At 54.3% G+C, this 15880-nt stretch overlaps 6 protein-coding genes across 6 annotated transcripts; 3 read left to right on the top strand and 3 right to left on the bottom strand.

Moving 5' to 3' along the window:
• Window positions 1-274: 274 nt before the first annotated feature.
• On the bottom strand, window positions 275-3974 carry J4E84_009488 (uncharacterized protein; the record flags this gene model as incomplete). Its single annotated transcript, XM_049392050.1, has 3 exons — window positions 275-1401; window positions 1455-1857; window positions 1905-3974. 3 exons carry the CDS (start codon window positions 3972-3974, stop codon window positions 275-277), a joined length of 3600 nt encoding a protein of 1199 aa, XP_049240234.1.
• Window positions 3975-4301: 327 nt separating this feature from the next.
• On the top strand, window positions 4302-5238 carry J4E84_009487 (uncharacterized protein; the record flags this gene model as incomplete). Its single annotated transcript, XM_049392049.1, has 2 exons — window positions 4302-4322; window positions 4378-5238. The coding sequence occupies 2 exons, from the start codon at window positions 4302-4304 to the stop codon at window positions 5236-5238; spliced, it is 882 nt and encodes a 293-aa protein (XP_049240233.1).
• Window positions 5239-5411: 173 nt separating this feature from the next.
• J4E84_009486 (uncharacterized protein) lies at window positions 5412-6592 on the bottom strand (the record flags this gene model as incomplete). Its single annotated transcript, XM_049392048.1, has 2 exons — window positions 5412-5578; window positions 5629-6592. 2 exons carry the CDS (start codon window positions 6590-6592, stop codon window positions 5412-5414), a joined length of 1131 nt encoding a protein of 376 aa, XP_049240232.1.
• Window positions 6593-7200: 608 nt separating this feature from the next.
• Window positions 7201-8916, top strand: J4E84_009485 (uncharacterized protein; the record flags this gene model as incomplete). The annotated part of the gene is made up of 2 exons (XM_049392047.1): window positions 7201-7425; window positions 7471-8916. The coding sequence occupies 2 exons, from the start codon at window positions 7201-7203 to the stop codon at window positions 8914-8916; spliced, it is 1671 nt and encodes a 556-aa protein (XP_049240231.1).
• A 581-nt stretch (window positions 8917-9497) lies between these two features.
• Window positions 9498-12431, bottom strand: PRP16 (DEAH-box RNA helicase prp16; the record flags this gene model as incomplete). The annotated part of the gene is made up of 1 exon (XM_049392046.1): window positions 9498-12431. The coding sequence occupies one exon, from the start codon at window positions 12429-12431 to the stop codon at window positions 9498-9500; it is 2934 nt and encodes a 977-aa protein (XP_049240230.1).
• A 263-nt stretch (window positions 12432-12694) lies between these two features.
• J4E84_009483 (uncharacterized protein) lies at window positions 12695-14383 on the top strand (the record flags this gene model as incomplete). The annotated part of the gene is made up of 3 exons (XM_049392045.1): window positions 12695-12903; window positions 12953-13820; window positions 13868-14383. The coding sequence occupies 3 exons, from the start codon at window positions 12695-12697 to the stop codon at window positions 14381-14383; spliced, it is 1593 nt and encodes a 530-aa protein (XP_049240229.1).
• Window positions 14384-15880: the final 1497 nt, after the last annotated feature.

Genomic DNA, 15880 nt, shown 5'->3' with positions numbered 1-15880 from the left:
ATATTATCTACTATCTATGACACCTACGCAAGCAATGAGCAAGAAACGACTACCCAATCGCTTACCCACCCAATGCCTACGCCAAACAACATCTCCCAACCCAACGCACGTAATACAAACGCCTACTACTGACTACATAACGACATTCAAACTCCATAATGCGCGCTGAAATATGCAACAAGGCGCGCCAAAAACAAAACAGCAAACGCGTAACAACATCAACCAGCCCAATACGCCACATTAACCAGAAAGGGATACCTCCTATCCCCTCCCATCACATAAAACTCATCTTAACCTCCTTCTCCTGCCCAAAATCATCCTCAAACTCATCCGCCCAAGCATTATGTCCCAGATCACCAGTAGACTGCGCAGGACCCAAACTACTCGCATGCGATTCCGTCTTCGCTGAGCGCAACGGGGGACGTTCAGCAGGGCCTGCAGCATCCTCCCATGACGGCTGACCAGCAGTAGCATCTGAACTCCAAGGCTGGGCAGTAATAGTACCAGAGTTGTTGTTACTACTGGGTGTGCCCGAGTCCCAGGGCGAGGATGTACCGGAGCGACTTGGTTGTAAGGGTAAGGGTGATGCGGGGAGGGGGTATTTATTCGATGTTGTAGCGGAGGACGGGGGGTCGCGGAACGAGGTGTCGAATGTCATTTCCATTTGACCCGCGCCGGGGTCATCGAATTCGTCGTATTCGTCGTAGTGGCCGTTGGATGAAGGAGAAGATTTATTGGCATCTGTACTTGGTATACCTAGACTGTCGTTGTAGCTCTTTGTTTCCCTAAGCGTCGAGTATGGACTTGTTGTCTGGGATGGGGATACGGTTGCGATGTCGATCTTCATGGGTGGGAGCGTGCTCTTGATCTCTTTGATCTCGAATTCGGCTTCGGCGTTGTATTCTTTGCTTTCGGCGGCGAGAGTTGCTACTTCCTTTCTGATTGCGTCGATGTCGAACATGACCTGGTTCTCTGCGAGTTTCGCTGGGTCTTGGTCTACGTCTAGCTTCCGGTGGCCTGGCGGAGCGGCGGTGGAGTGTTCGTCGTAGACTTCCCAGTCTTTCTTGTCGGCCTTCTTCTTCTTCCACCAGCTTAGTTTGCCGCCTTTCTTCTCCTTCTCTTGTGCTTTCTTCTCCAGGTCCTTTCGCGCTTCTTCGATCTCGTTGATGAGCTCACGCTGGCGGATTTCGTGGTTCTCGGGGTCTGGGTCTTCGATCTCGGCGAATTCGTCGGATTCAACCAGCCAGCCAACTTCGCGGAGTAGCTTGGGCATGGCGGCACGGTAGGCCATGTGGCCGGGGACCAACTCGGTCACGTTTACGTTCTCGATGGTCGGGATCTGGACAGGCGCGAGACCAGCTACGCGCATTACACCACCACTGGTAGCACGGAAAAGGTAGCCTGGACAAACTGTTAGCAGCTGACAACGAGTAGAAGAAACATGTGCGACATACCCAAGATCCAGTCATTGGTAGCATACCCATTGACAAACCTTCCCGGTACGACAGATCTTGCCCTGATGTACTCATCATGCTTGGCTACTGCCGGTGTACCGAACATGTATACGTTCTGCACAATACCAAACGCCCCTCGATTCGCAAGTTCTTTCAGACATGAGAAGATGACTCTTGAGCCTAACGAGAACCCGACCAGGGTGACAGGTCGTGTCCCTAAGTTGCGATCGATGAGTGAGTCTGCGAGAATCAGTCCAGCCATGTCTGCTCGTGCTTGCGAAACGATCCACGGATTATCGATAAGGTAAGAAAGCTTGGTCAAGGCCAGGGGAAGTGTCATGGCGGCCATGAGAGCTGTAAGGACGGTACTTCCCAACACTTGTTGGAGACCTTGTGTGAGAGCCTGTTGTGGTCAGTAAGCACCTTTGCAGTTTGCATAAATAAACTCACTTCAGTGGCAAGGATGTTGATTGTGTCACCCATACTCCTCAGCATCTCAGGTTCCCATAGCACGGAATATATATCGCCCATGATGGGATCGACCGTACTGTACGGAAGACGAACATCGTCAACCTTTCCGTTCATCCAGCCTGCCAACGTAATGATGAGATGCGTTCTCTTGTTGTTGTGAAGCGGACGGTACTCGAACGTCTTGACAGCACCTGTTCGCCTGTTCATGGCTCGCACGCCGACAGTACTACCCGTGACTACGCCAGTCGATGTAATGATAGCGGCACCGCCAGCACCAGCTAGGAAACTACTCGTACCTGCCACACCAATTGTCGTAAAGCCTGCAGCGAGACCGGCACCAATGACTGGAGCAAGAAGTCCAGCAGACAATCCAATGACCAGACCACCGCCAACAGTTGCAAGACCCATGAATGCCAATCGCTTGTTGCGTGCCCGCTTAGCTCGGCTGACCATGTGTTCATCCTCGTTCCAGTTCTCTTTGTCTGCTTGCTCCTGCATCTCCAAAGCATCGGTGACACGCTTTTCGAAGCGACAAGCTTCCAGCCAGTCTACGCTGAGATATTGCCCCACTTGCTGAAACAGCTCTCGTGAACGTGAATCATAGACAGAGTCGGCGATGAGTACCAAGAATAGGTCGCACAGGACGGTCCACCGCAAATCGATATCCAGGTTCTTACTAGTGGGAAGTTGTGACGGCGACCTGACTTCTGGATAATCAAAATCGTCATCCTGGTGCTCCTGGTACGGCGGGGGAGGCGGCGTTTGCAGATCGTCTTGCGACTCCATCGTCGAAGCCCTCTTCAATTTTGACTTCTCTGCGGGTGATTCCGGGCGCGGTGACGATATAGACGGTCTGGCAGAGTCTGATTCGTTTACCGTCTCGGCATCTTCGGCTGCGGGATTCTTTACTCGAGCATTCTGCATCAGTGCTGGTGTAAGGTCTCCAGGAACCACGCCATGTTCGGACAATTGCTCGATCATGATCTGCTCAGAGGCGTTGATGTCCATGTGCCCGTAAATCTTGACCATGATCTTCTGTGCCCACATCTTTGTCGTTCCTGACTGTAGCTCGAGCAGCTTCTTCATCTTCTTGTTGGTCGTTTCGAAGTTGGAGAACTTCCGTTCCATCTCCACCATGGCCAATCGTACCAGACCGACATAGGCGACACGCTGTCCTTCGGTGAGGAGGTTCTTGGTCGCCTGCATTTGCGAGAGCGGATCCCGACCCTCCTCGTCTTCATCGGCTAGTGCAGTACTCCTCTCCTTGAACAGATAGGCGGTGTTGTCGTCCATGCTCGTTTGCGAGTCAGCATCGTCGTCCATGATAACTCTGGTGTATCCTTTGGCGGCGCCTCCGACGTTGGCATAACCGTGCATGTCTTCCAGCTCTTCCGTGTTCTCCTTCGCAATGAGCCTGTTGTCGTCGTCGTACATGTCGTATCGAGCGTATGCGGGCATAGTCTGCCATTCGCCGTCGTCCTCTTCCTTCTTCTCCTCCTTGACTTCCCTTTGTGACTGTATGACTGCATGCTGGTGTGAATACTCGGATACGGTCGGAACGCTCGTTTGTTGGGGAAGTGAAGGCGCGGCACTCGTGCTTGTGCGTGTTTCTGTGGTCTCGGGAGGCTTTATGGGTTCGGGTGTGTCTTGCTTCGTTTCTACAGGCTTGTCTTCGGGCGCCTTGGGGTCGGTGTCCTCGACGGGCTCCTTCGCCTGCCCATTGACTTGCGGTGTCGCATCGCTTTCCTTCACAGTAATCTCAGGTGTGACCTCAGAAAGCTTCTCCACTGTATTGTCTGCCTTGGCTTCTTCCTTTTCTTGTGCTGGCACCGCGTCTTCCTTTGGACGCGCCGCTGTAGAGGCTACGGCATCCTCAAACTTCTCCCCTTCCGAGTCGGAACTGTCCTCGACGGGCGTCCGCGGCCGCCTCTTCCGTATAGGCAGACCAAAATCATCGTATTCGACGGCTTCATTGGGATCCTTCTTCACCTCCGCGGTCTCGGCATTATTTCCCTCATTCTTGGGGGCCGCGGCGGGGTTCTCGCTCATGCTGGTGGGGACTACCGTGAGAAACGCATGGAGAGGCAGGTTCGCAGTCGTGTCAACAGGGAAAAGCGCAGGGGCCGCCGTGGGAAGCAATTCCAATGTATGTGCGGGTACGTACAATATGTACAATTAGGCGTGGGATGCCCTGAGGCGGATTTACTAAAGCGGAGAGCAACGGGGGTGTCTCCAAGCCGCAGACGTCGCATACGGGGCTAGCGTCGCACGCGTGTGGCTGGTGCATGCGTTAGATTCCGCCCTCTGTTCCAAACTTTTGGCGCATCCAACTTTTTTCCCCGCGAGCAATCAACCACTCCCAAACACACAGTCGCCATGAAGTTGAAGCGCGCAAAGGTAAGAGAGGGAATCGTATCACAGACACGCACAAAGTATACTAATCGCACCACAGGCGTACAAAAAGCAGCTCCACCAATACGAACTCAACTTCGGCTTCCGCGAACCCTACCAAGTCCTGCTCGATTCACAGATCCTCCAAGATGCCTACTCCTGCAAGATCGACCTCCTCGCGCGACTCCAGAAGATGCTCGGCGGGCAGGTAAAGCCCATGATCACGACGTGCGATATGCGACACCTCTACCTCGCAGAACCGAAGAACGAGACCCTCATATTACAAGCCAAGGAGTACGAACGTCGGCGGTGCAACCATCAAGATCTGGAGAAGCCGCTGAGCACGCTGGAGTGTCTGAGTTCCGTGGTGGATCCCAAGGACAATGCGACAAACAAGCATCGATATGTCGTCGCCGCCAACGACCCGAGCACGCGCGCAAAGATGCGACAGATCGCCGGTGTACCCATCATATACCTGTCCAAGTCTATAGTGCTCATGGAGTCTATGGCTGATGTGACGGAGCAGCACCGCGAGCGAGAGGAAAAATCAAAGTTCAAGTTGGGACTCAAGGGACAGCGGAAGCCAGATGCGGCCACGGCCCCGAAGAGGAAACGAGAAGACGAGGGACAAGGTGATCAATCTATTGGAGATCAGGCTACGGGAGACGCAAAGCCCAAGGCGAAGAAGCGCAAGGGCCCCAAGGGACCGAACCCGCTGAGCGTCAAGAAGCCGAAGAACGACAAGACGACCAAGCCCAGTGCTACCAAGAAGTCGCGGCCGTCTACATCTGAGGCCAACGGTGGAGACAGTCAGAGGGGCGACCGGGAAGAATCAGCACCTCGTAAGAGGAGGAGGAAGCACAAGTCCAAGGCTGATGATGGTGGCGATGCGCCGGATGGAGGTGAGCCTGCCTCGCCATGATAGCCGGAGCAAGAGAATTCGGTCCACGTGTGGGCCAACATGCGATACCCGACATACTGGAGGCTCAGGTCTGTGAGCCGAATCGGCGGGACAACCTACCCTGATCGTATGTCATGCATAATATAGGTCAATTGGGGCGAGCGCGTTGGAGGCAAGACCTCGCGATGATAGTCCTATACTCTCTTGCCTTGCGCAAGGAGATCAGAGACCTTGGGCGGAAGAACAAGCGCACTCCGGTCGTTGCGCTTCACAAATTCGACCACGACTTCGGCAGTCTTTTCCGGAAGGTCTTCATGGAGGAAATGCCCAGCGGCAGGAAAGACCTGGAGTTGAAATTTACCTGTATTACATTAGATACCTCATACAAAAGCGACAGGGCGATAGACATACCTTGCATCTGCCCAATCATCAGTTCCTTATCCAGCCTGTCGGTTCCAGCGAGCAGCAGCAACTTAGCACCCTTTCCGCTGAGGAATTTGCCGCTCATGCCCGTGAACCAGTTTTCCCAGTATGGCTCCGTGCTCGCGAGCTCTGTCCGCCATGCCCATCGCCCATCCGAGTTCTGTAGTAGCAGGCTTGGTACGCTTGCTCGCGCCGACTGGGGGTTGCGTATCGTTCGTGATCGGATGTGCCACTCGATAGCAGCAGGAAGCGAAGGGAACGACTTGGGCCTACTCGCAAGGTAAGTGTGCATATGTGCCAGTGTTTCCATGGCCGAGCCTTCGACAACATCAAGCACTCCAAAGCCTAGCAGCTTGTTTCCTAGTAAGCCCTTGTTCGCAGCGTCGGTGACGACTGCACCACCCAGACTGTGTCCTATCAACACAATCTGTGGGAGCTCTTTCCAATTCATCTTGCTCTTGGTCAGCGACAGCATGTCGACCAAATCTTGACTGAGCTGCCCAATGCTCAGGTCGTTGTCCACTTCTCCACTAGCGTTCCATACTACACTTCCATGGTCGCGTGCTTCGACAGCTAGGATCCCAATTTCTGGCATGGCCCTGCGAATCTCCTTGGCTGCCAGCGCAAAGGACATTGCTGAGCTCCCGGCGCCATGGTGGAGCACGACCAAGGGCGCTTTCGCTGTCGCCGGCGGTGTGAGGTATACATGAAACTTGGCATGCCCTGACCCATCCCTGCGCTGTTCAAGATAGAACTCCTGGGCGTAGTAGTCGGACCAATGTATTGCGGGGGCGGGTCTTAGTGTATTTGACGGTCTGACAGTACCGGTGCTAGACATTGACGATGCCGAAGACGAGTCATCTTCGTACTCGGGAGGCTCCTCCTGCAAGGGCTCCGGCGGTGGCAGGGAAGAAAGTTTAGTCTTTGCGAACTCTCTAGCCAAGCTGGACATGGTGGCTTGGGCGAGGCTGTATTTGTGTCGAAAAATCAGGGTTTCGTGAGCGTGGAGATCCGCCCGTCAGTGATTGGCCGCTAGCTTCTCTTGAGCGTTCCAATATGTCGTGGCCTGGAGGCGTGAGGGGATTTGACGCAGGCGGGGTGCTATCAGATAGACGGCAGGGATAAAGGCCAATGTCTTAGCGAGAGGCCGTTCGAGGCAAAAAGAGATGCATCGCGAAGCCCGTTTCGCAATCCAATGACGCAGCGGCGTTAGACGACAGTGAGATGCGGCACGAGGCTGGGCGGTACCGTGGAGATGGTTGGTACGTGGTAGGGATCGCTTGGAGGTTTCCGCGGGACGATCTAGCCTTCTGATGTGCGCTAGTCGCGAACTTGGATGAACTGTGATGATGACGTCGGTCGATCTTTGGCTTAGCGCGTCAAGCATAAGTAAAACCTCCACGCCCCCGGTCGCCTTCCTGGAAGCTTCACGAGCTTTGAATAGCTCCAATCTTTTCCAATCTCTCCTGGCACCTCTACGGATCCTTGCACATCACCAATAAGTGTTATCGTCCGCTCAGACTACCATATCGCAGGTGTTTGTAGCTCCAAGAGCTCCCAATGCCCAGCATGTGGAAAGGAAACGACAACGACAATGGCGGCCAGGGTCTTCTGTCAGCCCAGGAACCCACACCAATTTCCAACGACGATGGAGCATCGAGGTCCTCGCGCAGAAGTAATGGGGCATCGAGAAGAAGCGAAGAGCCCACCGAGAGGACCCGTCTTCTCGATCGTCCCAGGCCACCACCCAACTCAGATGGCTACCTCGATCCAGATGACCCAGCTGTAAGTTTTTCGAGGTTCTTATCAATATTCATCTAACCATGGCAGGTGTCACCATACAACCTATGGACTGTTCGCGCCATGCGATACTTGACCATCCTCTTCCTCGTCGTCACCTTCTTGTGGTGGGTGCTTTTGCTGGTCTCCATCTTCGTCTCTCCTCCTGGCCTACATACTCGTGGATCCGGCTTCTTCGACTTCGCCTACACATGTCTCACCCTTGGCAACCTTCTCGTCGCAACCATCTTCTTCGTTACTCCTGCCAGAGGTCTGCGCATCACCACGGCTATCATCGCCGGACTCCTAGCCATCGATATGATCCTTATCTTGGCAATTCCTCGCATCAGGCTCGAGGAAGGCTGGGTCGGTATCGCAAGTGTTGTCTGGGCTTTCGTCATGGCTGTTTGGTGCATTCTGACCGATCGTGTCGTTGCATACGGCAAGCACGAAGAGGAGGAGCGTCTTACTGGCCGAGCCGAGACGCGTCGCACACTGAAGGAATGGCTTGCTGTTACCGTCGCTACGATTCTTACCGTCATTTTCATCGTTATCGTCATCTTGATGACTGGAACCCTCGGCATGCGTGGCCGCGACGCAACACTCAAGATGTATGGTGAACGCATCCTCGTAGACGGCGACAAGTACGCCGTGCATCTCGCCTGCGTCGGAAACGTCACCCAGACCCACGGCGTCAACGACCCTACCATCCTCCTCGAGGCGGGCGAATCGCCATTGGAGTACGACTTCGAGCACTGGGCCTACGCAGCTTACAAGAACGGCACCATCTCCCGCTACTGCTACTGGGACCGCCCCGGCTATGCCTTCTCTGACAACGCACCCTCCCCACACTCGGCCGGCATGTCCGCAGACGCATTCTCGGAAGCTCTTGCTAAGGCTGGAGAAGAGGGCCCTTACATTCTCGTATCTGCGGGCACTGGCAGCATCGTCTCTCGTATCTTCAGCTCGCGTCACCTGAAGCAGGTCGTTGGCATCATGATGATCGACCCTCTCCACGAGGATCTTCTGCACCGCATCGGTGGCCCCGGCCGTGGATTCATTCTCTGGGCTTGGGGTATCATCTCACCAATCGGCACCGTCCGTCTCGCAGGCGCGCTCTTCAAGGGCCGTACCCGTGAAGACCGTGTCTACGGCCGCAACGCATACCAATCGGGCAAATACATCAAGGCGCAGCTCCAGGAGAACCTTGTCGCTGACAGCCTGACCAAGAACGAGGTCTCGTCTGCTAGGAACATTCAGAGCGCCAACACCCCGCTTGTAATCGTCTCCAGTGGCATCAAGGTCAAGACGGACTCTGAGTGGGAGCGAAAGCAGAAGGATCTGACTACCCTTACTGACAACCTCGTCAGCTGGGATATCGTCAACAAGGCACCTCATCAGGTCTGGGACACGCTCGACGGACGCACTGTCATGGAGAAGCGTCTCAAGCAGCTCGTCAAGGCTGCCGCCAAAGTTAAGAGTGAAGCTGAGGAGTAGAAGCATCTATCCGTTGCACTGAGATGCTCTACGATGTTTTGAACGGGTTACTATGTGTTAGCGATACAGTTTCGGAAAACTCTTCTCTTTTCAAAGTTGATGCTTCATATCTGTTGTGTTATGGGCTTTCTTTGGCATACCCTACGGCGTTGCATGGTTAGGTTTCTTGTCTTCTTTACATGTAGCACGAGCACATATCAGATACTAGTCTAATGTCTAAGATCATGTTCAATGGCCTCGTCGTGTTGTGTCGTGTTGTGCGCAAGAGTAATTTGTTCTTGTCCGTGCTGTAGGATACGTTATAGCCCGTTAGAACGAACAATATTGTAACCCTAGAAATCAAGTTTCAGGAATTCGTGTGCTCGCAATTACCATTGATATAGTCGCCACAGTAGATGATGAGCTAGACGACTGATCCGTGAAAAGCAGCTAAGGATCTCCTGGCGTGGTTTAGGTATGATCAATGAGACAGAATTACATGAATGTATTTTGCGATGCATACCGATCGATCTACTCTGTATACTCTTGCTATCTTCTTAATACCTCCGTGTATACCTCTACACACATGCCATCCCACCCATCTACCTCCTTCCAAACTTCTTCTTCCCAACAACTGGTCTTTTCACCACTCCATCCACATCCGCCTCTTTCTTCTTCACCACACCCGCCTTCTTAACCACCGGCCCATTCTCCTCCTCCGCAATCCTCCTATCCTCATTCGCCTTGTCCACCGCCATCTGCGCCTCCAGCTCAGCTTTCCTGTTAAACTCCGTTTCCATGATACGCTTATCCCTCGCTGAATACCCTTTCTCTTTGATGCTGTAGAAGACCGCGCCCATGTCTGCTAGCCAGTGTGGATCCACAGATGTGACACACGACATGTACTCCTTGCTCGTAAGGATGAGTTCGTGGTATACGACGTAGTCGGGTAGGTAGCCCAAGCCGTACAGAGCGGATGTGGGGTGGAGTTGGATGGTGACGCTAGTACGCAGGTTGATGTACTCGCCTATACCTTTCACTTTGGCGGCTTGGTGGTAGTAGCCCGAGCAGATGCATTTACGGATAACGTCCCAATCGGTACCGCAGGAGACGAGCTTCATCTTCTGCTTGGACATGATGTCGTAGATCTGGTCGCGGATTTCCTTGGCGCGGCGCAGCGCTTTGGGGTGCAGGAAGTGACGGATACACCAGCCGTCGGAGTAGCCGTTGACTTTCCATTGCGTGTAGACGTGGAGGAGGGTCAGGTGATCAGATTCCGGGACGAAGAACTTCTCGCGCGCGGCGTCGGATTCTTCTTGGCGTTCTTTGGGGCGGTAGAAGACTGAGGGAACGGAGAGCATGGCGACGATAGTAAGCATTTCTTCGCTGCATTCCATTTCTGTTGCAGTGATGATGAGTTTGGCGAGCGAGGGGTCCATGGGGAACGCGGTCATGGTGCGGCCGAGTTCAGTGAGGTTGCCGATGTTGTCGAGGGCGCCGAGGGCCCAGAGATCGAAGAGAGAAGTTGTTATTGTGTCTTGGGGTGGCGGGTCCATGAAGTCGAAGTCTAGCAAGTCTCGTACGCCGAGGGACTTGAGGAGAAGAACTGTATTGGCGAGGTTTGTCCGTTGGATCTCTGGGATAGTCTGGATGTAGAATTCATCCCTGAAAGCTCTCTCCGTGTACAAATGGAAACACTTTCCAGGTCCAGTACGTCCAGCGCGACCAGCACGTTGAGAGGCATTGGCCTGTGAGATGGGTGTGATCTGGAGCGTGTCCATGCCCATCTTCGGGTTGTAAACCTTGAGCTTAGAAAATCCAGCATCCACCACATACATGATGCCGTCCACCGTCAAACTCGTTTCTGCAATGTTGGTGGCCACGATGACCTTGCGTACGCCAGGGGCTGCTCTGTCGAAGATCTTTGCTTGCAGATCAGCAGGCATCTGACTGTAGATTGGGAGAATACTGAGTTTTGGCGGGTCGTTGAGAAGTTTCAGCCTTTCGGCGACCAGTTCGCATGTGATTTCAATGTCTTCCTGACCCGTCATGAAGACCAGAATATCGCCAGGCCCCTGGGAGACATGTATGGCGAGCACCTGCTTGACTGCGCTGTCGACATAGTCTTCGCACGGGGACCGCGAGTATTGGATGTCAACGGGAAATGTTCGCCCTGGAATTATGAACTCGGGAGCTCCTCCGTAGAAACGCGAGAATCGTTCCGAGTTCATGGTAGCTGATGTGACGATTAACTTGAGGTCTCTTCTACGTGCCAGCACTTTCTTGAGAAGTCCCATCAGTACGTCGGTGTTCAAAGCTCTCTCGTGGGCCTCGTCCATGATGATGCAGGAGTATTTGTCGAGGTCCGGTTCTACCAATGACTCTCGAAGTAACACACCATCCGTCATGTACTTGATCTTGGTCTCCTTGCTGGTGCAGTCTTCGAAACGAATGGCATATCCGACCTGTCCACCAAGTTTCACCTCCATCTCTTCACTCACACGTTTCGCAACACTCATGGCTGCGACACGACGAGGCTGCGTACATCCAATCAGCCCTTGCTTTGCGTACCCGTCTTCAAAAAGGAACTGGGTCAGTTGGGTCGTCTTTCCAGAACCCGTCTGACCGACCACGATGACGACTTGGTTGTCTCGAATAACGCGTAGGAGGTCTTCCCGGACGGCGAAAGCGGGAAGATATTGTCTCTGCTCTCTAAGCGTCTTGCTCTTACTGAAAGCACTCGCACCCTCTTGTTTGCTGAGATGCTGGGCAAACTTGCTGCCGCCCTGCTTCTCCTCGTCTTCTGGGCCTGGGGCAGCACTATCCGTGTCTTCTTCTTTGACCCCCATGATGTTTCCCAGCGTGGTTCCCTTCGCACTGGTAGCCTCCTGCGTCTGTTTCGCGCGCTCTTTCTGTTGGCGTTTCTCCTTGACAACGCGACTACCCCGCCGACTGAAGACGGCCATATCGCTCTGCGGATCGCGCACGGCTGGAACGGGGTCGATTTGCTTGGTGAAGACAGTCTTTCCGTCCAGAAATGGAGGCTTCAAATCGTGCACAAGAATATGCACCCGCATCGCGTCCTCCTCGTCGTCGAAGTCGTCGTCAAGATGTCTCCTCTGGGCCACTCCAGACTGCAACATGCGGTTCGTTTCCCAAGCATCCACATCCTTCTGCTTCTGTTGCGCGCGCATACTTGCTCGATTGTTCTGTTTCTTCTCCGTCATAGCAGCCTCCCTTTGCGCATCCAGCCATGTGCTCTCGGCACCACCAAAGGGGTTGTGGGTATCGTCTCCGAAGGTGTGTCCGTTCTCCTCACCGCCGTACCAGTCGCGATCCAGCGCCATGGAATCGAAATCCTCCACCAGAGGTTCTGAACCTTCCAAAGGGCGCTGCGATGGGTTTGCGCCATTATCGCGTGAGTTTGTATGCCGGGCAGAGGCAGGCTGATTGGGCTTGCGAAACTTGGGACGGGGCGCGATGGAGTATTCCTCAGGGTCGAGCTTGCGCCGTTTTGGGCTGTGACCGCGCTCCATGGTGATTAGGTTGCCGGGGACGCTTATAGACGAGGCAGGGTGAGGGAGCGTATGGAGGGAGGGCGATGGCGGGTGCAGTAGCTTGAGGGTTGAGAGGCCGAGAAAGTTGATGCTCTCTCTCGGGAGTCCGCAATTGTCGCTATCGATAAGGACGAGCTTCAGCCAATCGTTGCGGGGCGCCCAAAATTATTTCCAACCTTTTGAAAAAGTTCCCCACGCGACTTGCGCTCTCACTGCGCATTTTACTCTACACTACCAGCGCAATGTCTATGATCACAGCGACCACGTGGGTGCCGCGCGGCTATGCGGCGCCCTTTCCTTCACGGTACCAGTTCGACGAAGACGAGTACGAGCGCATATCCAAGCTGGCAAACCTCCAACTCGAGGATGCCAAGGAAGATCTCGAGGAAGCGCAAGCCGAGGAAAGGAGCAAGAACGGAACTTCGACCAAGGCTTCCAAGAAGGACGATGAGTGCGTGCACTCACTAAACAGACTACCTCAAAGACTAACGACTGGAAAGGGACGACGATGACGACCTCAAGGAATACGACCTCGAGCACTATGACGACGATGTTGCTGAAGACCGCGGCGATACCATGGCCATGTTCGGCAACGCGAAGAACCTGGTTTTCCACGAGAACGACGAGGACGATCCATACATCACGATGAAGGCTGGAGAGGAATCAGATGACGAAGAGCGTGAGGAGCTTCAAATTCTGGCTACAGACAACTTGGTTCTGGCTGGTCGCATAGAAGACGAAGTCGCGCATCTTGAAGTCTACGTATACGAAGACGAGGACGACAATATTTACGTGCACCACGACATCATGCTGCCCGCAATCCCACTCGCCGTCGAATGGTTAGATCTGCCCGTAGGCAAGTCGGTAGGCACAAGTGAGGGTAGGGGAAACTACGTCGCGGTTGGAACCATGGATCCTGATATCGAGATCTGGAACCTGGATGTGGTAGACAGCATGTACCCAGATGCAGTCCTTGGACAAGGCGCCGAGGACGCAAAGGCAGACAAGCCCAAAAAGAAGAAGAAGAAGTCGAAGAAGGCCAACGACGAGTTCCACGTCGATTCAGTCCTCTCACTCGCAGCCAACCGACAACACCGCAACTTCCTCGCGTCGTCATCAGCAGACAAGACTATCAAGCTGTGGGACTTGAACACGACAAAGTGTGCCAAGTCATACACGTACCACACAGACAAGGTCTGCTCCGTAGCCTGGCATCCCGTCGAGGCCACTGCTCTTCTCAGTGGTAGCTACGACAGGACTGTGGTGGCAGCCGATGTGCGCGCACCCGACGCAAAGGCGCCACGATGGGGCGTTGAGAGTGATGTCGAGACTGTGCGGTGGAATCCTCACGACCCGAACTACTTCTACGTAAGTGTGGCAGCACCAGCCTGATCACGTCGTACTAACAACCTCAGGTCTCTACTGAGAATGGTATGATACACTACCACGACGTCCGCAACGCGCCAAAAGACCCCTCTGCCTCAAAACCAGTGTGGGTACTACAAGCTCATGACGAATCCATCTCTTCATTTGATATTAACCCAGTGATACCCGGTTACCTGGTCACAGGCTCCACAGACAAGCAAGTAAAACTGTGGAACATTCAAGACAATGGTCCCAGCATGGTTGTATCGCGGGATCTAGGTGTGGGGCGAGTATTCTCAACATCTTTCGCACCCGATAAAGAAGTCGGTTTCCGCCTTGCCGTCGCAGGTAGCAAAGGTGCGGTCCAGATCTGGGACACGAGCACCAACGCGGCCGTGCGTGCGGCTTTCGCGACCAAGGTGCCGGCTATCAGAGGAGATGGCAAGGAGAGGCTCGTGGGTCTGGAGGAACAGGACACAGACTCCGATACCGAGGAGGGCGAGAGCGATGAGGAGGGTGCCGAAAACGGTGACGAGAAGGGTTGGGAGTCGATGGAGGAGGACTAGACGATGATACCCTGGGCACATAGGACCTAAAGAGCGTCGCGAATGTACCGAGCTCTATGCTATGTGTACGGTGTTCTATATCCTGCACAATCAAGCCATCCGTGAAGCTTGTCCCCGCAACACTCGAGGCCATGTTTCGCGGGTCGCGATCGCGAGTCAGGTCCCGCACACGTTTCGAAAATTGTCCGAACCAGCTCGCCCTTACTTTTTAGCTCCTTTCATCTCATTTGAATCGAGTAGCCTCACCATGGCGCAGCACGATTCATAGTGGACTATTGTAATGACATCACTATCACCACGAGCAACCAAAATCAATAAACGATAAACGATAAAGTCAGATTCGTTTTCTCTGCCATCGCATGAGCGTGACAAAGCAAAGTAGGAACGAGCGGGCGAACTCACAGCACTGGGCAGTCAGCAAGCGGCCGGCTGATCTGCGTTCGCAGCTTGGAGCCCTGGGTCTGGGCACCCTCATCGACACCAAGTGGACCTCGCTGCCTCAGGTTGCGATCTCGCGAGATGACGGCCAGATCGTCACCTCAAGGCTACCTGGTCTCGGCGCTTTACAGTTTCGAAACCACCAAGGACGCGCAAGGCGGAAACGCCAAAACCATCTCCCCTTTGATGATGCCCATGGCCAGCACACTGGCATCCTCGGAGGATGCGAGACAGCTGTCTATTCGTGCGTCTGCAAGGCACGCGTGGCGTCGAGTGAGCGGCCTGCTTTGGGCGCTTCTGCATAAGGTTCTAGAGTGCCATGTGACCGGATTGGGAGGGGGTTGACAGAAACGCCGTCCCCAACGCAACCACGGTACCGTTTGCGCAGGCATCGGTGCTTATCCATAATGCCATGCTATGCGTGCAGCGCATGCGCTGTCGGGGCTGAATGACAGCTGTGCCTCCGACGTCCGACTGCACTTATTCGTCGCATATTTGTCCGTCATCTCACATGTCAATGCCGCGCGACAGGAAAGGGAAGGCCCTTAATTCAGCTCGGCAGCAGACCTCTGTTGTGGGAAGTGTTGAAACAGCGGGCCTTTGCAGCCCCAGCCAAAGGCGTGCGGATCTGGGAAACAGGCCAACGAGTCCCGGCTCAATCTGAGACGAATGGGCGGTAGATGCACTCTGTGCGAAGCGATCCCATTCGCCAGCTGTAGAAAACGTATCACTCACTAAACTTAGCCGGGCTGTGTCGACGCCACTAACTCAGTATCCCAGGAACCAATACATGCTGATTCGCTGCTTTTTGCTTGGTTCTGGCGTTCCCCCGGTCATTCCTACCAATCTTCGAGAGACATGTCGACGCGGCTTGGTTAGCCTGCCGCCCCGGGGATGCTGGTTTTTCAACCCATTCAGTCGCTCTATCGCGCGCCGCCCTCTTCTTCAGGCTTCCTCCCTTCCTTTGCCTTACGCGCTCTCGTTGCCTTCCACAGCAGCCATCATTCCCTCATTTCGCGGCCCGGTGTTCGCTCCTTACGACACAGCTGGTCTCTACGC

This window comes from Alternaria hordeiaustralica (assembly GCF_023758085.1).
Source record: "Alternaria hordeiaustralica strain BMP 2776 chromosome Unknown scaffold_29, whole genome shotgun sequence".
In the NCBI taxonomy this organism is placed as follows: Eukaryota; Fungi; Ascomycota; class Dothideomycetes; order Pleosporales; family Pleosporaceae; genus Alternaria; species Alternaria hordeiaustralica.
Note: the sequence above shows the minus strand (reverse complement) of the source record. Positions and strands in the feature narration are given on the sequence as shown.